The following is a 21,710-nucleotide window of genomic DNA, read 5'->3' as shown; positions in this document are numbered from 1 at the left end:
TTGTAAGGTAGAAGATGTTTAATCTCTGAAGTGTCTTTGTAAGGTAGAGATGTGTAATCTGTGAAGTGTCTTTGTAAGGTAGAGATGTGTAATCTCTGAAGTGTCTTTGTAAAGTAGAGATGTGTAATCTCTGAAGTGTCTTTGTAAAGTAGAGATGTGTAATCTCTGAAGTGTCTTTGTAAAGTAGAGATGTGTAATCTGTGAAGTGTCTTTGTAAGGTAGAAGATGTGTAATCTCTGTAGTATCTTTGCTTATTTCTCTGGAACCTTCCAGACTCTCAGTAAAGGAACCCGGGTGGGGTTGTCCGCAGCAACGGAGGCCAGAGTAGACAATGAGGGAAAGGCTCACTTTTTCCAAGTGATGTTGATATTTAAAGGAAATCCTGGACTGTGGGTCATTATATAGTCCTTTTCCTGCAGTCAAATGACCTAGTGGCTTCATGGGTGGAATGTTATTAATATTTTAATATTTTAATAATTAATAAATAAATACAAATGTAAATACTGCCGGAAATCCGGTGTTTCTATGTCAAACAGTTTTGTTATATTTCAGTCTTCTGTGATGTATATAAAGTGTAATATAGGGATGCAAACTCAACATGTAATACATTTCTACTCTATATCTGACATGGTACAGGTCTCTTCTTTTCTTAAGCCCATAACCAGGTGTGTGAGGTCTAGACTTATGTTTCAAAGTAGATTTGTTTAAGACTACCAAGATTCACTCTGTGAACCTGATTTAGCCTGCTGCAGTAAAAGGTTAAAGGAAGTCCTGGTCTGTGGGCCGTTACGTAGCCCTTTCCACTCACAGACCCTGTCATCTCGTATACAGATTGAAAATGGCAGATTTTGTCATTGATAAGCGCCTAAATTGGAACCCAGTGGCTATACAGTAACAGGCTTTACATGATGTCAAAGCTCTGGCTCTGCACTTCACAGCTCTGAATGGGTTTTGACTGACAGTAAATCTGAATATGAGCACTGCACGCAACAATTGGGTAACCTTTGCAAATGTTTTGTTGTCTGAGGTAAATGCTGTAAATCAAAAGGAGTCGATGTGTTCTGAAAGATGAGAAGGTTAAGGATTCAAATAAATACTGCTTTGATCACATACAAGCAAACCACACACCCATGAGTCAATGTTCACCTCACATTTCCATATTCCAAAACGGTATCAACATTTATAATCGCTATGTTTGATCCACAGTTACAAGAATGACATGGATTTTTCACCACATTGTCCAGAACAGAATGAGCTTACGTTTGCCGCAATGTGAAGAAAATTTGCCTTGCGACATGCACTTGAATGCATTCCATTCTATGCACACCAAAGTTACAATATGTTTGTCTGAAGTGCCCTGTGAAAACCTAACACTGTAATATTGTATTTTATAACTTAGCTAGTCATGTTGGCAATAGGATATGCTTTCAAATGTAACCCACCTGACCCAGATTTGGACTTATAATGGAATGTTTTTGGATTGCGTAAACAACAACAGTAATTGTGTGAGGGTGGGGACGCAGGGCTGTGTTACAAACAAAACAACTACAAGTGTGCTTGCTTCAGGTCCTCAATGGCAAAGCTAGGAGAGCTTCCTTGATTTATAAAAGTGCATTGACATTTCTTAGGAACTGTGTACAGTTTGGAGAGGTGTGTTGCCACTTGGAGACACCAGTTACACCTCTCACTGAAACCCATGTAATAATTTGTTCTTATGTTGTACTTACTCCAAAATGTAAAGGAGTATTCTTATTATGTTACTGAATGTATCCAGACTATTTTCAGATTTTGTTATTGACAAATGCTGTGAAAAGTACAGTAACTGTAAAACGCACATAATATCAACAGTGTAATGTTTGGATTCAGTCTTCTGTCAGGTGAACTGTTGTGTCCTCACCTTTGGTCTGATCAGGTAACCCTGGAGAGAGGGCTGGGTAACCCTGCAGGGAGGGCTAGGTACACTGCAGAGAGGACTGGGTAACCCTGGAGAGAGGGCTGGGTAACCCTGCAGGGAGGGCTAGGTACACTGCAGAGAGGACTGGGTAACCCTGGAGAGAGGGCTGGGTAACCCTGCAGGGAGGGCTAGGTACACTGCAGAGAGGACTGGGTAACCCTGGAGAGAGGGCTGGGTAACCCTGCAGGGAGGGCTAGGTACACTGCAGAGAGGACTGGGTAACCCTGGAGAGAGGGCTGGGTAACCCTGGAGAGAGGGCTGGGTAACCCTGGAGAGAGGGCTGAGTAACCCTGCAGGGAGGGCTAGGTACACTGCAGAGAGGACTGGGTAACCCTGGAGAGAGGGCTGGGTAACCCTGCAGGGAGGGCTAGGTACACTGCAGAGAGGGCTGGGTAACCCTGCAGAGAGGGCTGGGTAACCCTGGAGAGAGGGCTGGGTAACCCTGCAGGGAGGGCTAGGTACACTGCAGAGAGGGCTGGGTAACCCTGGAGAGAGGGCTGGGTAACCCTGCAGGGAGGGCTAGGTACACTGCAGAGAGGACTGGGTAACCCTGCAGAGAGGGCTGGGTAACCCTGCAGGGAGGGCTAGGTACACTGCAGAGAGGACTGGGTAACCCTGGAGAGAGGGCTGGGTAACCCTGCAGGGAGGGCTAGGTACACTGCAGAGAGGGCTGGGTAACCCTGCAGAGAGGGCTGGGTAACCCTGCAGAGACGGCTGGGTAACCCCGTAGAAAGGCTGGGTCAACCCACAGAGATGTATCGGCAACCCTGCAGAGAGTTCTGGGTCAACCCACAGATAGATTCAAATGTCAAACAAGGGTATCGTGGACGTCATGAGGTGACCTTTGGCAGCTGGCAGGAAATGGCTTCAAAGGTCACAGGGTCAAAGATCATGTCACAGGAGTAGGTATAAGTTGCCCTTAACCACTGATTCAGGGTCAGATGTTTCCTCATACCACTGCTATTCAAGGTTAGACACTAGATCTGTTAAAGGAAACAAAAATAAGGTTAAATAACGTCACAGATAAGCTAAACAACAACAACAAAGCCAGAGAGAGGCATTCTGAAGGATTGTGATGTTGACCGTTTTCTTTTTTTAGAAAGGCACACTGCTGTTCCCAAATGGTACAATCTGACGAGTACATCAGGAGGTATCTCAGAGCACACACACGCACGCACGCACGCACGCACGCACACACATACACACACACACGCACACACGCACATAAACACACACACACGCACGCACACACACACGCACGCACGCACGCACGCACACACATACACACACACACGCACACACGCACATAAACACACACACACACACACGCATGCTCACACACACAGAAGACACACCCAGAAGATACACACAGAAGACACACACGCAACACAACACACACTGCTGTTTCAAACATGCTTTGATTTACTGTACAGCTTCATGGGAACTGTGTGGGGTGAGGAGTTTGAAGCTTAATCAGATGTATATTTTATATACAGTATCTGATATACAGTATCTTTCATATATATACAGTATATATTTTATACAGTATCTTTTATATATAGTAACTTTCATATATATATATATACAGTATATTGTATATACAGTATCTTTGATATAGAGTGTCTTTGATATACAGTATCTTTGATGTACAGTATCTTTCATATATACAGTATATTTTAGATATACAGTATGTGTTATATACAGTATATTTTTGTCAATGCTCACTTCATGCCCTCTGGTGGAGACTGTAATGCTGAAATGTGCTGCTTTTTAAGGATATATTGTAATAAGAAGCATTCTTCATTCAACATCCGTTGTCCTCCTCCAGGAGTGGCTAAATATAAATATGTGTATAGGACTGTGGTTATTGCGGTTTCCAATGTGAGTGGCAGGGCAGGTTAAAGGCCAGCTGCTAAGTGGTCGTTACAGGAAGAGCAGCTTGGCACTGGTGCTTTTAGGGGGTCATCATTACTCTTGACATGACCTGACCACAAGGATGATATGGGAATACTGTAGGGTGTGTGTGTGTGTCTGTGTGCGTGTGCGCCTGCGTACGTGTGTATGTATGTGTGCATTCTTGTGCGTTTGTCCATTTTCACAATAGTGAAAGGTGTAATTTATAATTGTAATAATTGGTGTAGTTGTGATTTATAATTGTAATAATTGGTGTAATTGTGATTTATAATTGTCTGTCTTTTTCTGTGTGTTTTTGGTCTATGTGTAGTAAATGTTGTTCTTCTATTCCAAGAGGACAGGAAATGCCTTCAGGGCTTACTTAGAGAGGCAGTTTGTCCACCATGGCTCGTGCGTGTGGGTGAATGTTTAAGTGTAGTTCTGTGCCAGGATGATGTACCAATAACAAATGACTTTGCTCTGAGCTCATTTTAGAAAATACACAAAAGTATGTGGATACCTGGTCGTCAAACATCTCATTCCAAAATCATGGGCATTGATATGGAGTTGGTCCCTCCCTTTGCTGCTATAACAGCCTCCACTCTTCTGGGAAGGTATTCCACTACATGTTGGAACATTGCTGTGGGGACTTGCTTCCATTCAGCTACAAGAGCATTAGTGAGGTCTGGCACTGATGTTGGGGCGATTAGGCCTGGCTCGCAGTCGATGTTCCAATTCATCCCAAAGGTGTTCGTTGGGGTTGAGGTCAGGGCTCTGTGCAGGCCAGTCAAGTTCTTCCACACCGATCTCGACAAACCATTTCTGTATAGACCTTGCTTTGTGCATGCGGCATTCTCATGCTGTAACAGGAAAGGCCTTCCCCCAAACTGTTGCAACAAAGTTGGAAGCACAGAATTGTCTAGAATATCAATGTATGCTATAGTGTTAAGATTTCCGTTCACTGGAACTAAGGGGCCTTGCCCGAACCATGAAAAACAGCCCCAGACCATTATTCCTCCTCCACCAAACTTTACAGTTGGCACTATGCATTGGGGCATGTAGCGTTCTCCTGGCATCCGCCAAACCCAGACTGACTTGTTGGAAAGTAGGCATCCTATGATGGTACCACGTTGAAAGTCACTGAGCTCTTCAGTGCGGGACATTCTACGGCCAATGTTTGTCTATAGAGATTGCATGGCTGTGTGCTCATTTTTATACACCTGTCATGTATCCACTAATTTGAAGGGGTGTCCACAAACTGTACCTCAATCGTCAGCGTACAGTCAGTCTAGTTTTATTCCATCAGAACCGTGTGATACATAGATCATACACAGCATACTCTGTATAGAAACACATAAAACATACTCGCACACTCATTTCTTAAAGGCCAATGCTTTTCAGGTGGTGGAAATTAGTGGCATTGGCTTGATAAAGTGCAAGCCAGGCTTTTGTGATTTCATCCCTTTTTCCACACTGCATACCACAGACCCATTCCTATTCACTGTCAGAGAGAGGCTGGTAAAATAAGCAGAAGTGGGCCAGTACCCAGTTTAACAGCAGCTGTTTTGGCATCGCCTTCACACTGAGAAATTACAACTTTACCACCTACTTCACTCTCGTCTTTTCCCTTCTCTTCTCTTCTCCTCCCTCTTGCACGTTCTGTTTTAGTCAATCCTACTGGATTTAGTTGCTTTATCAGTATTACAGGTCTGTGTTGCTGAAACATAATGATATGCACTATACCAAAATGTCCAAAAACGTTTGAAATAATATACAGTAAATTACATTTTTACCATTGTACATGATATACTGCAACCCTCCATCCTCCATATACAACACCTGTTCTGCCAATCACATTCTGTTATAGGTCTCCACATCCCTGGGTTGATTCTCTTTTCAGTTCACTGCAGCTAGCGACTGGAATGAGCTGCAGAAAACACTCAAACCGGATAGTTTTATCTCTACATTCAAAGATTCAATCATGGACACACTCTTTCTGACAGTTGTGGCTGCTTCGCGTGATGTATTGTTGTCTCTACCATCTTGCCCTTTGTGCTGTTGTCTGTGCTCAATAATATTTGTACCATGTTTGTTCTGCTACCATGTTGTTATCATGTGGTTTTGCTACCATGCTGTGTTGTCATGTTTTGCTGGCATGCTATGTTGTTGTCTTAGGTCTCTCTTTATGTAGTGTTGTGTTGTCTCTCTTGTCGTGATGTGTGTTTTGTCCTATATTCGAATTTTTAATCCCAGCCCCCATCCCCGCAGGAGGCCTTTTGCCTTTTGGTAGGCCATCATTGTAAATAAGAATTTGTTCTTAATTGACTTGCCTAGTTAAATAAAGGTTATATATTTAGTTTTATTAAAAATACTGTACAGTCTTCTCCATCTCTTTGTAACCACCACCTCCTTCTCCATGTCTTTCTCTCCCCAGACGTCATACACACCCAGGGCCCTCTGGACGGCAGCCCCTACGCTAAAGTCCGCAAGAAGGAGTCCATCGAGGACGCGGTCACTGCCAACGACCTCCTGCCCACCGCCACCGAACACGTCCTACCCACGGTTGACCACGCCCTGTCGGTGAGCAGCGACTCCGGCAACTCCACGGCTTCCATCAAGACCGACCGCACTGATGAGCCGGCCACGGCAGCAGCAGCCCCACCAGTGAGCCAGCCGCCAGCGGCCCAGGAAGAGGCCCAAGTCTCCGACACGGTCTTGGCCGTCCAGCCCATCAGTCCCCAGGAGAAGCAGGAGCTGGAGCAGCTGCTCAGTGGCCTGGAGGGCCCCATGCATTGCCAGGGCTACCTGTCCTCCCCGTCGGGCGGAGGGATGGGGATAGGACTAGGAGGAGGGGGAATACTACACCTGGTGCCCGCCCAAGTTCATGTGAATGGCCACAACAGCAGCATGGACAGAGAAACAGATATTCTGGATGACGAGGTGGAACTGCCCACCTGCCAGGCAGGTAACAGCATGGATAGCTTGGGCACTCTGTCATCCCTGGAAGGGAGAGCCACGCCAGCAGACCTCTACTACCAGGCTGAGACGGTTATCAACGGGCAGGACAAGGTCCCCTATCTGGAGAGGAGCATCACAGACGGGCCCCTGGAAAACATTGTCTTCAATGTCGCAATAGGCTCACATGATGTGGCTGCCCAGGTTCCCGTCCCCTTAGTGCGAAGCCTCTGCTCAGCTCAGGATGGGACAGGTGAGTCAGTTCCCCCGGCGAGCGATTACATTATCAGCCAGAATGGAAACCTGTATCGCTCACAGTCATTCGGTGCAGAGCAGAATACCCTCCCCCGAGCGCCAGCACGCAACACCAGCAGTCGTAACGCCGTCCAACGTGGGCTCAACGTGTGGCAGCAATATGGGGTCCCAGAAGAGCCGGTGATGGACGGGGTGTATTTTGGCTCTCCTCCACCCTCCATGCCTCTACAGAGCCACTACAGCATGCCCCACTTCCCCCACCAGCAGACTGCCTCACAGCAGGAGATTGAGCAGTCCATTGAGGCCCTCAACCTGCTGATGTTGGACCTGGATCCCGGCCGCCCGTTGGGGCAGGTGCCGAAATCCCAGAGTGCCCCGGGGGAGAACAAGGAGGTGGTGACCACACAACCATCCTTTTCCCAGACCCAGGCCAGGCCCTCCTACCAGGCTGACTCAGCTATCTCGGGAAGCCCTGCGCCCAGCCTAGCTCAGGTCATGCTGAGGTCCTCCCCTTTCCAGCCGTCCACGTCTCCAGAGCCCTCTGCCATCCAGAGACCAACAGCCATCTACCAGCCTGGTCTCTCTGTAGCCCCCATCCCTGGCTTCCCCGCTGAACCTTCCAGCCAAGGGGCAGCCAGAACCAGCTCTCCCACCCAGGTCCCCAGTAGCGTGGGCCAGCTGCAGCTGAAACCCATCAACATGTACCCCCCCAGCACCGTGTTCCCGTCCCCAGAGCTCCAGGAGCCCCAACAGAGCCCCAGTGCCACGTCCTCGTCACCCAATCCCAGAGATGCAGAGCCTGATGAAGTGTTCAACGTAGAGGGCCTAGTAGCCCAGCGTGTGTCAGGTAAGACTGCAGAACTCATGTGTTGTCATTGGTATATACAGTAGGTGTGATTTCATAAACAAAGGAAACAGGAAGTGATATTCAAGTTGAGGACACATTAGGGTGTTAAATGCTACGGCTCAATGCTACGGCTCTTAATAAGCCTCACTGAAATTGTTTTTAATAGTGATGCAGAAGTATGCCAACAAACACACATTGACAAGGGTAAACTGTCAATGACATTATGAAACCATTTGAATGTATTCTGTCTGGGTGGCCAACCCTTTTCCAGGTGAACAACCCATGTAGCTTATATACATTGCAGTGGTCCCGCTCGACAAGCTTTCCAAAGTGCATATTTCAGCTAATCGTATCTCATGACAGTCTGCGTTAGCAGTGAGCTCATCAGTCATCGCACATGCTCACAGGATGAGCTCTCACCAAAGGAGCAAGTTCGCTGGCTTAACCAAACACAGTTCTGCAGTGTGGAAACCTGCCATAAAACCAACAGAGACTAGTGATTGCTAAAACGTATTGCTAAGCTGTGAAGGGACAGCTCTGGTTCAACTATAAGACAGGGACTGTTACAATAATGGAGTTGAATAGAATAGAATAGAAAGCATTAATGTATCTTCTTGATTCTGAAATGATGAGTTTAGGTGAAACACCATTATGGCCGAACAGTGATAATGCTATGGTGGTTTTATACACCATTATGGCCGAACAGTGATAGTGCTATGGTGGTTTTATACACCATTATGGCCCAACAGTGATAGTGTTATGGTGGTTTTATACACCATTATGGCCAAACAGTGATAATGCTATGGTGGTTTTATATACCATTATGGCCAAACAGTGATAATGCTATGGTGGTTTTATACACCATTGTGGCCGAATAGTGATAGTGATAGTGCTATGGTGGTTTTATATACAATAAACACCATTATGGCCGAACAGTGATAATGCTATGGTGGTTTTATACACCATTATGGCCGAACAGTGATAATGCTATGGTGGTTTTATACACCATTATGGCCCAACAGTGATAGTGCTATGGTGGTTTTATACACAATAAACACCATTATGGCCGAACAGTGATAATGCTATGGTGGTTTTATACACCATTATGGCCGAACAGTGATAGTGCTATGGTGGTTTTATACACCATTATGGCCCAACAGTGATAGTACTATGGTGGTTTTATAGACAATAAACACCATTATGGCCAAACAGTGATAGTGTTATGGTGGTTTTATACACAAGAAACACCATTATGGCCAAACAGTGATAGTGTTATGGTGGTTTTATACACAAGAAACACCATTATGGCCAAACAGTGATAGTGTTATGGTGGTTTTATACACAAGAAACACCATTATGGCCAAACAGTGATAGTGTTATGGTGGTTTTATACACAAGAAACACCATTATGGCCAAACAGTGATAGTGTTATGGTGGTTTTATACACAAGAAACACCATTATGGCCAAACAGTGATAGTGTTATGGTGGTTTTATACACAAGAAACACCATTATGGCCAAACAGTGATAGTGTTATGGTGGTTTTATACACAAGAAACACCATTATGGCCAAACAGTGATAGTGTTATGGTGGTTTTATACACAAGAAACACCATTATGGCCAGACAGGTGTTTTTTTTAACACCACTATGGCCAGACAGTGATATACTATTTTATTTATTTAACCGGGCAAGTCAGTTAGGAACACATTCTTATTTACAACGATGGCCTACCAGGGAACAGTGGTTTAACTACCTTGTTCAGCGGTAGAACGACAGATTTTTACCTTGTCAGCTCAGGGATTTGATCTTGCAACCTTTCGGTTACTAGTCCAACGCTCTAACTACTAGGCTACCTGCCGCCCCACTGTCTAGCCCGTATGGCCAAACAGAGATAGTACTATGGTGGTTTATTTATTTATAGGGCATTCACAACACACATTACTGTAAAATAATAAACTATAGGAGAGAATATTGCTCTCTACTTGTTAGTCAGTTTGTCACACAACCACTTTGTTTCTCTGGTTGGATGGCTCAAAGACACTGATAGTTGACTTCCCTTATCATTTGGTTGTCAGGGGATACAAGTCCACTTCGTCAACATGTACAGGCAGCTGTCTGCTGAAACATATACAACACATCCACTTGTTGGTAATATTACTGACAGATTCACTGATATTCCCTGATCATGCCATTATATTCACTGATCATGTCATGATATTCCCTGATCATGTCATGATAAAGTATACACCGATCATGTCATGATATACACTGATCATGCCATGATAGTCACTGATCATGTCAGTCATTTTTCTCGTAGATGTTTGACATTTCTGTCATATTGTGAGCGATTATGATTGTAATTCTGTACGTTTTTATAAACTAGCAAATAACTTTTCTCATATTTCTTTCTTTTTTGTGGACTATCTCTTCATCTTTCTACCTCTCCCTCATTCTCTCTCTTCATCATCTTCATCCTCCTCATTCTTCATCATCTTCCTCCTCCTCATTCTTCTGCCAACTCCAATTATACCCCTGCTCTAACCAGAGTACTCGGCCCGAATGCAAAGCCGACTGACGTCTCCTCAGTCTGAGCACCATCGCTCCCTCTCCCTCTCTGGTTCGTTCCCCTTCTCTCCTCCCCTGTTTTACCCTGCCACTGACTCCTCTTCCAAATAAACCTTGCTGACTGTCTTTCAATGGCACTGCCTGCTAGTTTGCTGTTTACATTTTTTGGCTTCCTGTTTTATCCCTTTCTTGCCATCTCTGCCTCACTCTCTTTTTTCTCATTATCTATCTTTCTTTCTTTCTATCTCTTCTCTCTCTCTCTCTCTCTCTCTCTCTCTCTCTCTCTCTCTCTCACTGTCTCTCTCTGTCTTGTCTCTCTCTGTCTCTCTCACTCTGTTTCTCTCGCTCTTGCTCTGTCCTTTTCTTGCTCTGTTTCTCTCATTCTCTCTCTCACTCTGTCTGTCTCTCACTCTGTTTCTCTCTCTCTAGCTCTTGCTATGTCAATGTTGTCTAATGTCCAGTTTTTCCAATACACCGCCCTTCATCTCTCTTTGATGGAGGAAGCAGTTTGATGTTTATTTCTCAAGGTTAAGGCATCGACCCAACACAAAAAAAGCATTTGGGTAATATTTAAGTTTCAGAAGGACGAGATGAGGAGCACAAAGGTGTCTCTGTGCAGACTCGCAGCAGAGCGCATGTCGCAACATACCGCCAGGGAACAATACCCAAGGCCAGGAAACACTGGCCTCTTTCAAGGCTGCTCTTTCCATCTTCTGTTTTTAACATTTCTATCGCAAGCAAAGGGCACTAAATCTATGGGGAAGACTGCTTTAGACTCACTTTTGAAAACATTGTGAAGGTCTTATCTGTTCATTAGAAGAGGTAGAATAGGATGTGCAGTTCTTTTCTTTCAGGGGCCTGAAGTGGTCTACAGAGTCCTGTACTGTACTGTACTACACAAAGTCAGAGTAGCCCTGGGAGTCCAAGGACTGTAATGAATGACCACATCCATTCTATTTAGACTGAGTATACAAAACATTAAGAACACCTGCTCTTTCCATGAGGTAGACTGACCAGGTGAAAGCTATGGTCCATTATTGGTGTTACTTGTTAAATCCACTTCAATCAGTGTAGATGAAGGGGAGGAGACAGGTTAAAGAAGGATTTTTAAGCCTTGAGACAATTGATACATGGATTGTGTATGTGTGTCATTCAGAGGGTGAATGGGTAAAACTAAATATTTAAGTGCCTTTGTGTCAAGAACGGCAACGCTGCTGGGTTTCTCACGCTCAACAGTTTCCTGTGTGTATCAAGAATGGTCCACCACCCAAAGGACATCCAGCCAACTTGACACAACTGTGGGATGCATTGGAGTCAACATGGGCCAGCATCCCTGTGGAATGCTTTCGACACCTTGTAGAGAGCCTGACCTGAAGAATTGAGGCTGTCAGAATAGGGTCCGACCTGGTCTACAGGAAGAAAAACACTTTGTTTGGGTATTTGGATACATACAGTACATAGATATGCTTGCAATCTATTCAATACATTACTTTTAAGGGAATTCCCCTTAATTTTACCCCAGATAACCCTTCCTCACCATAACATAGTCCCTTACAGGAGCATATTCACAGAGCGGTGTAGGGAGATGAGTGCTAGCCCTGTCTTCATAAAATAGATGATCCCATTTCCTATGACTTGGATCCATTTTATTCAATACAATATCTGTGTTTATATGCTTGAGAAATGAGGGGGAGGGGGAGAAGACAATTCCCCAAATATATCCTGGGAATCTCTGCTGTAACAGCTGGAAGCTATTAGCCATTGCCAGGGCAACGGCACAGTGTTTGACCGGCTCCGCTGTGCATACTGGGTCCATCTGTTTTCCATGATTCCAGGCCCGCAGTGCTTGAGATGTATCTAACAATGCCCCTCCTCGATCCACAAATCAAAATCTGAGCCCAGCCTGGACATGTGACACTACCTAAGCCGCACCATTGGAGGAAAATCAAGAGTAAATAAATGGGCATATGAATGGCATGTGTGCAGGTTTTGCGTTTTAGGCCTACTCTTAGATCCTACTCTTAGATCCTACTCTTAGATCCTACTCTTAGGTCCTACTATTAGATCCTACTCTTAGATCCTACTCTTAGATCCTACTCTTAGGTCCTACTATTAGATCCTACTCTTAGATCCTACTCTTAGATCCTACTCTTAGATCCTACTATTAGATCCTACTCTTAGATCCTACTCTTAGATCTTGTCATGGTACTGGGTTCCAACAAAATACAATTAAGCCTTGTTCACACTGCACGCCTTAATGCTCAAATCAGTTTTGTTTTTCAAATCCGTTTTGGAATACTGACTGTCCAAACAGCAAGTTACAAGTGACCAAATAGGATTTGCGTGTGTTCAGACAGCAGTCATTTGCTGACATGGCAACGCTAGTTGTTATAGTAACGACGGGTGTGTGCGCAGTGGTGTAGGCTGATTGGTGGTGGTGCTTCCTATGCTTCCTATCAGTCAGAAGTTATGTAGCAAGCTAAGGTGACAACAATGCCTCTCATAGTCCTTTCCCAGTTGCTTTGAATGTTCAAAATCATAGTGTAAGAACACCTTTAAAGACTCAAAAGGATAAGATTACAAACAAATGAGTGAATGTGCTAAAAAGCTAAACAGTGACCTAGCTAGCTAGTTGATTGCTGTGGCTAGCCAAAACTACTAATTTGGAAAGTTGGATAAACAACTAACGACCTAGTTAGTTACTACATGCTCTTGACAAACTGTCAACAGAGTAGCTAGCAAGCGACAATATATGCCAAATAACAGTCTAAAAACCACTTGAGGGCAAATGCATCAGATTTGACCGTACAGACACAAGTCGGATAGCCATTAATCAGATTTGGATCTGGTTTTCAAACCACTTACAAAGGTGATTTGAAAAGTGGCTAGTAATATATGTGCTTTTTGGCTGTTCATACTGCAGCAAAAATAACAGATTTGAATCGGATATGCACAAAAGGCTGTAGTTATACTAGATTTCTGTTGATGTGTATACAGTGTTGTGCGCTAGACAGACAGGATGTTAGTTGGCCTCTTAGAAGACTGCTATCCTTTGATACCACCTCCAAAACCCCTGTGTAGTTTTTTACATTCGGTTTAAGGTTGTGGAATATGGAGATGTTTCCTCAGAGTCATGAATATGATTTGGAGTACCCAAACACATAAGGAATGTTTGACTCTTGTGTGACCAAAGAGGCCAGATCTATTCTGACAGTAACTATAACCTTCTTAGTTTCCCACAGCTGCAGGCTAATGCTATCGCTAACTCTTCCCCTGTGGATATATCAGCTGGTTTATCCAGCCTGAAGCTGAGCTAGGGCTCGTAAATATTTTTCACGGTTTCCATAACAGTCAACGCTCTCACTGGGGTGTGTTTGCATGCTTTTCCATCTTCGGGACGGTATGTCAGAACTTCAGGCCAGAAGAATCCATGAATCAGACAGATAGTTTGTTTGCAGACAGTCAGTGCTAGCTACAGAGTACATTGCGTTATACCTGGACAAAAAAAAGCAATGGAGGTATTTATGCGCAATATTCAATGACTCTCAAAGAGAATAACATTTACTCTAAACTTGAAGAACCCAGGAAAACATTTAACATATTTTTTAGGAAAAGCTGGATTTGATACAAAACATACAATGCTTACATTAACCTAACGTCTATGGTTACGAATGAACAAAAACATGTTCCCTCTAAAAGTTGCCTCCAAAAACCTTCCCTCCACAGTTTCCAAAACTGCACATAGCTGTGCAAAGCTGTTCACTTCCCATAGTCACTATCTGTTTTCAGCAAAACCACCTACAGTACCTCACCCGGCCATGCAGTAACTAACACATTAGTATAACGCTCTTACACAAATCCTGTTTGTTTTACACTGGCAGCTCTCTCTCCTTCCCTCCAAACCCACCTATTGAAATCAACTTACTGGACCCTTTGAGGTTCATCCAAAACATTAGCAACTGCCTCAGAGCATTACCCAGATAACAAAAATTACAAATGTAGACTGTTTCACTGATGTACCAGCAAGTTCCTGATAATCTTGTGGCTTTCAAGGAGAACATTGATCCTCACTGTTCCCAACTGAACAACCCAGAGCTCTTATAAACAGTGCCTGATTGTAGTGAGAAAGTTCTGATCCGAGTATTCAACATCAAGTAGCATTTTGAAAGGTCAGCTTTGCCGTTTCTAACAGGTTACCTTGTAACTGTTTGGCTATTTTGTCGTTCCTGTGGATTAATGGCTGTTGGAAACATTGGCAGTTTGCAGTGAAGAGTTGCATTATCAAGAGCATGATAATGATGTGTGTTTGCAAATAAACTTTTTTTTTTACAAACCATTTGTGTGCAATGTGAGCGATTTGTGATCAAATGTGACCTCTGAATGATCTTGGCAGGTGTCCAGTCTTGTGGGACGTCATTGGACGAGGCATCGGCCCCGCCCCATCACCGCACCACCAGTGAAGGACAATGCATCAACGGCCACGACGAAAGCTCTTCCTACCAACCCCCGGTCCGCTCCCCTATTCGTTGCGTCTCACCGGAGTTCGTCAACACCATAGCGCTGAATCCCGGGGGGCGGCCCAAGGAGGTAGAATGCTCCCGCCCCTAGGCCTAACCTTCTCAAGTGTGTCTCACATAGGATTATAGAGTTGTGATGGCCATAATAAAAACTAATGTGTGTTTCTGTGCGCGTCTCCGTGTTTTCCCTCCCTCCAGAGACACATCCACAGCTACAGAGAGGCCTTTGAGGAGTTGGATGGAAGCCAAATCAGCCCCACGCCCACTGTTGGTGGTGAGGTGTTCCCCCAAACCCCTGCCTTCCCTGTCTCGCCGCAAACCCCTTACTTCAACCTGTGTAAGTCTCCCCTCTGGCTGGCTGAGGGCGCTGTGGAACTCAGGGCTTTTACCATAGAGAATATTTAATGATGTTCAGCGTTTACCTTGGTGTGAACATCTAAAGAAATGTCTTACAGAAGGAAGTAGCATTACATTTGACCTATATGATGAAAAAAATCTAAAGTCTAACTCTATAGGATATTATAAGACATCATGAGAATAACATATTACATTCAGGTATGTACAGGTTCACAGTGTAGAAACTATAACTGATATTATGATCAATAACTTCAGGGTGGAATTAGTCTAGCTTTGTCTGGTTGGTTTTAATTATTCAATTATAACATTTTTCCTCTTCATTTCAAAAAAAGAATAGACTGCATCTCCCATTCAACCCTGTTTAGATGTAGGGCTAGTTAACTACATTTCCCACATGACAAAATCCATTTCAAACCCATTCAGACAGATTTGAGTAGGTGGTGAAGGCAGGATAAGTCCTAATAAGGCCACACTGTTTGCCATTGCCTCAGCTCATAGAAAAGCCTGAGTCATCCTATCAGACCGAATCCCACTTCTCCTGCCTTCCAGGCAGTAATTCAGTGTGATGAGAAATGTGCTGCCATCCACAGATCAACATGTCCTAGGATTCCACAAGTCTTCTTATGCATTTAGTAGACACCTCTTCCATGTGAAAGATAGGCACTGTCTAATTTCCTTGCCTGACTTTTCATGTTAAGGCATTTTTTTATTTAACCTTTATTTAACTAGGCAAGTCAGTTAAGAACAAATTCATATTTACAATTTACTAGGAACAGTGGGTTAACTGCCTTGTTCAGGGGCAGAACCACAGATTTTTACCTTGTCAGCTCAGGGATTTGATCAGCTACTGGCTCAACGCTCTAACCACTTGGCTACCTGCCGCCCCGAGCTGGATCTACACACAAACAATAGCGTGAGTTGTGGCTTCATCTTGGCATTAGACTACTTTTGAGGTCAGGAAACGTTTGACTGTGGTGATTATGGAGTGAACTATCCCTTTAAATACCATGTCAGTGAGCAGCTCTAACAGTTACCTCATCTCCCCCTGGGCAAGGCCCTAAAAACGCCATAGCATTTTCACCGCCCTCAAAGGTGTTACCCCCATGAAGATTTATGGTAACTCTTTCAATGTAAGAAGATTCAAGTCAAGTATGCTTCCACTTAAATGCATCTACAAGTAGTATGCTTTTACTCAAGTATACATCCCACAATCAATATTATTATGGGTATGGAAAGCTGATGTTGGACCAGTGTTTAGGGCTATCCTGATCCACATCACCGGCACATCCACGGCCCTATCTCAGCTCTAGACATTTAGAGCGCCCCCCCCCCAACCAATACCCATTTGCCCAACACAACCCACAAAAGTAGGGAATTTAGGTTGTCATACAGAACAAAGAATTGATTGGGATTATTTGGTAAGTGGAGGATGACGCACATCCCTAGTCTCAGGCTAAGTGACCCCAGCTCTCCCCTTCTGCCTATCATAGCATCCTGCACCGCTTGACCCAGCATGCCACTGAAGAGCAGTACCTCTTAAGACATAGGAGCAGCTTCTGGACTTGAGGTCTACACCACATTAAGGAAACATACACTTATTCACTAATGGTCATTCTCACACACACGACACACACACACACACACACACACACACACACACACACACACACACACACACACACACACACACACACACACACACACAGACACACAGACACACAGACAGACAGAGAAAGATGCACACAGACACACACACACATGCACACACTTACACTAGTCACACACACAATCATGCACACACAGACAGACAGACACACACACAAAAACACAGACACACACACAAATATTTTCTAAATAATTAAACCTCACTGTTCTAAGGGTACTGGTGCTTCATGTGACTGTTGTCATATATGTATTCCTTTTGCCATCAATTTGCTAGGCACCAACTTTTCCTGCAGCAGCCTATCTTGTCTTCTGGTCTTATCCGGTCTTATCTGGTTTTATCTGGTCTTATAATGCCTTATCTTGTCTTATCTTATATTGTCTTATCTGGTCGTTTCTTGTGTTTTCATGCATACTGCATGTCAGTGAGTCACTGTTGTTATTTTTTTGTATCCGTGTTGTCGCGCTTCAGTGGCTTGCTCTGCGTTTGTGTGCATGGCGCACCTCTGCTCACGTCCTGCTTTGCGTGTTGTGACAGTGTCACTCAGAGGCTTTTCACACTGTGATAGGTCACCTGCATGGCCCTCACATAGAGCATGAGACATGGGCACACCCCTCTAGCTGTGTCAATCATGATATTCCACATGTTGTGGTGTGTCACCGTGTCACATGTTGTTGTTGTGATGTCTTGACAGCTCAGCACCTGTACGCACCATTATGAAAACACACACATTGGCTTTCCCGGGCCTGGACTAAAAATATAGTTCAAACAGTGTTCTCCATTGAGCATGCTTTTTATTCCAGGACTATGGTTATTCTGGGTCCGTGAAACCAGTCCTTTATGTTTCTATTCAAGAGGCATCTGATGAGCTCATAGAACACGTGTATCAATGAGCAACCTGTCTTGGAATTCAGGATTCTAACAGTTGAATGAATGTAGGCTTCATACCTTACATAGATACAAACCAGCAAACACACACACACACACACACACACACACACACACACACACACACACACACACACACACACACACACACACACACACCACACACACACACACAGAGGTACAACACGAAAAGCGCAGGTGTTTACTGTCAAGACTGTTGTAGTGAAGCATGCTAAATGCTAAGTAATGCTAAGTCATGTTGCTAAAGTGTGTTATGCTTTTTTTTTCTCCTAGGCCATGCTCGTTCCCCTCCAGGTCTGATGAAGACCCCTCTCTCTGCCTTGGGCCTCAAACCCCACAACCCAGCTGAGATCCACCTCAACCAGAGTGGATCAGGTGAGTTAGCATAACTTATTCTATTATCATAGCAGTGCTCAATTCATGGGCTGGAAGGGCCAAATAGCATAGCATCATGCACCCTCTATAGGACATTAGCATGGCATTGTGCTACTTACATAGCATAGTGCTAAAATGTAAGCATTTGTTAGCATAGTGCTACACCCTTGAGGCCTCACCAATGTTAGCATAGCAACCTATCTTTAGTTTGAGATACTAGTAACATAAGTAGCAACATGGCCATTGAGCCTGTCTACTGTTTACCCGTTAAACTATAACTACACCCCCTTCACTGTATAAATCACCTCTTCATTTTGGTTTTACAAGCCCTCCTTCTTGGTGAGCTCACCAGTAAATTGAACATTGTTTATGTCTCATATGTGGTTATATTGGGGTTGATTTTAGTGACCTAGGAATGTGTATAAATGTGTATAAAAGCTTGATTTATGGCCCATCTAATCCAGTCTTCAAAGCTACGCTTCCTTTTGAATCCCATATTTACACAACCGACAGGCTAAATATGAGAGAGAGTCCCAATAAATATAATTTTAATAAATGATCCCTTTGAACATGTGCTCTTTTTCATCCTCTCTTCTTGGCCTTTATGTAGGCTTCTAGTAGAGGCAGGAGCAATAAGATCTCCTTACTGGATGAGGGTTCTAGGAGAGATGTTTGACTTGGCTCACGACATGTGGACCCCTCTGCTTTGTTGTTCCTTCTACGCTGACTGTTTCCAACATTTTAGTCATTTAGCAGACGCTGATATCCAGAGCGACTTACAATAACAATTAGGGTTAAATGCCTTGCTCAAGGGCACAGACAGATATTTAACCTAGTCGGCTCGGGGATTCGAACCAGAAACCATTCGGTTACTGGCCCAATGCTCCTAACCGCTAGGCTAACTGTTTCAGCATTGACACGCACACACACACACACACACACACACACACACACACACACACACACACACACACACACACACACACACACACACACACACACACACACACACACACACACACACACACACACACACACACACACACACACACACACACACACACACACACACACACACACACACACACACACACACACAAATAAAGATTGTTTTTCCCAAAGTACAGGATGACTTTATTTCAAAACAACTCTCTAATAATGAATTCAGTAGGTGAACAAAACAAAGAATGTTTGAAATGTAAAAGAAAATGATCATGATGGCATGTTTACAAGGACAATGTCACGGTTTAGGGGGAAAGTGCAGCCTTCCTGTGAAGCCAGCATTATCTTCACGTCAGTACACACTGTAATGAAATCAGCCTTAATGGCCAACTTTGTATCTCTTCAGAGCCGTTGAGCTACGTGGAGTCAGTGGCCAGATCCGCTGTGGCCGGCGGGGGACCAGCAGGACCACCCATGACCCTCACCCCCCCAGGAAGGACCTTGGCTAGCCAGACGACCCCTGACCCCTTCCCAACCCTCAACCCCCTATTGTCTTGCTGCAGCCCCATCCACAGATCAGAGGGGTGAGTACGAAAACAAACAACATTAAACATACACTGGTTACAGTACATGATATTGGTAAGGAACCAGTGTTCCTGAAATATACTACATGTTTAGAGATAGTAAGGGACCATAGATGTTATTACCACATGTACTTAATTCTACTGTAGGCATCTTTCTAAACACTGTGTTTCATGAATGTCCCCCCGCCCCACCCCTCGCTCCATCAGAGAACAACCGTTGGCTGACAGCAGTGCGATCATCCCCTCGCAAGCGGCCATTGACTCCAGCTTACACTCCTTTCCTTCCGAGGGCACGTATCCCATCCCCTCCCCTTCCCCCATTGCCACTCCCACCCCATACCTCCAGGCCCTGGGCTCCCCATCTCCCTTCCTTCAAGCCCTGGCAACCCCCACCTCCTCCTACCTGAGCTCCAACTACCCCACCCTGTCCTACCTGTGTTCCCCCACCACCACACCCTCCTACCTGGGTCCCAGTGGCCTTATGGGGAGCTACGTCTCCCCGGACCTCAGCCCCCCTCCGCCCCAGCCGGAGGTATCTGCACGGGAAAGCCTTGTGGCCATCCTCCCCTCGTCAGGATCAGGAAGTCTCCACACACTGCATCGCGACCCCAACACCTCATCTAGCATCCCCTCCCTCCAACATCGGCAACAGCCCACCAATCAGTGCAGCCCTGTCATGGGCTACCAGCCCTCTCCGGCCAATGGCTTTGTGGAGTTTGGGATCCCTGGGATGGTAATGACAGGAAGTCCCGTGTTGGGCCGCCACCACTATAACCCATGTGTGTCCCAGGGGACACAGTCTAGCCCAGTGCTGAGCCAACAAACGTCCCTGATGCAGGCCTCCCAGGACTGCCCCATGCTCAGTTGCCAGCCCTCCCTCACCTACAGCCAACCCATCCAGTCCAGTATCCAGAGCAGTCCAGGGCTGGGCCAACATCCATCCCTCACCTACAGCCAACCCATCCAGTCCAGTATCCAGAGCAGTCCAGGGCTGGGCCAACATCCATCCCTCACCTACAGCCAACCCATCCAGTCCAGTATCCAGAGCAGTCCAGGGCTGGGCCAACATCCATCCCTCACCTACAGCCAACCCATCCAGTCCAGTATCCAGAGCAGTCCAGGGCTGGGCCAACATCCATCCCTCACCTACAGCCAACCCATCCAGTCCAGTATCCAGAGCAGTCCAGGGCTGGGCCAACATCCATCCCTCACCTACAGCCAACCCATCCAGTCCAGTATTCAGAGCAGTACAGGGCTGGGCCAACATCCATCCCTCACCTACAGCCAACCCATCCAGTCCAGTATCCAGAGCAGTCCGGTGCTGAGCCGACATCCATCCCTCATCCACCAGCAGGGCAGTGGTAGTAGTCCGGAGCTGGGCCGACACCCGTCCCTCGGCCAGATGTCACAATGCAGTCCAAGTCTGGACCGACACCCAATGCTGCATAGTAGTGGCTACACCACCCCGGACGAAAGGCACGGCACCCTGTCCCGTCAGAGCAGCTCCTCTGGGTACCACCCGCCCTCCACGCCCTCCTTCCCCGTCTCCCACTCGGGCTATCTGGACGGGGGGATGATGATGGGGGTAAGGCAGGGCAGTCCAGCCCCACAGGCTCAGCCCCAGCTTCCGGAGAAGAGGCGAATGTCCAGTGGGGAGAGGCCCAACGGGGGGCTCTCGTACGGGACACTGAATGGGAAAGTGTCCTCCCCCATGTCGAGTGGAGGTAGCACGCCCAGCACTAGCTACTTTCATACACTGCCGGACTTCTCCAAGTTTAACATGACTGGTAAGACCACCTTGAAAACCCTCTTAAAACGTAGCTACTAAAGCAGCAAAGAGCATCCCCAACTAGCACAGACATCCCTAGCAAAACAGGAAGTAAAGATCAGTGT

General features: G+C 45.5%; 1 protein-coding gene across 11 annotated transcripts in view; it reads left to right on the top strand.

Annotated features, from left to right (window-relative positions):
• Window positions 1-21,710, top strand: part of LOC106586822 (tensin-1) — a 328,681-nt gene that overhangs the window by 288,654 nt on the left and 18,317 nt on the right. For 9 of the 11 annotated variants that reach the window (XM_045707330.2, XM_045707329.2, XM_045707334.2 and 6 more), the window contains 7 exons: window positions 6,282-7,904; window positions 10,451-10,522; window positions 14,864-15,057; window positions 15,186-15,324; window positions 18,190-18,291; window positions 19,640-19,817; window positions 20,025-21,604. In XM_045707330.2, coding sequence (XP_045563286.2) covers window positions 6,282-7,904; window positions 10,451-10,522; window positions 14,864-15,057; window positions 15,186-15,324; window positions 18,190-18,291; window positions 19,640-19,817; window positions 20,025-21,604 — 3,888 coding nt within the window. The remainder of the gene's footprint in view (window positions 1-6,281; window positions 7,905-10,450; window positions 10,523-14,863; window positions 15,058-15,185; window positions 15,325-18,189; window positions 18,292-19,639; window positions 19,818-20,024; window positions 21,605-21,710) is intronic. The other 2 variants (XM_045707331.2, XM_045707332.2) reach the window with 2 other exon arrangements.

Source organism: Salmo salar, chromosome 25 (assembly GCF_965601325.2).
Source record: "Salmo salar chromosome 25, fSalSal1, whole genome shotgun sequence".
Taxonomy (NCBI): domain Eukaryota; kingdom Metazoa; phylum Chordata; class Actinopteri; order Salmoniformes; family Salmonidae; genus Salmo; species Salmo salar.
The sequence above is the reverse complement of the archived record's forward strand: the minus strand, read 5'-3'. Positions and strand labels throughout refer to the sequence as shown.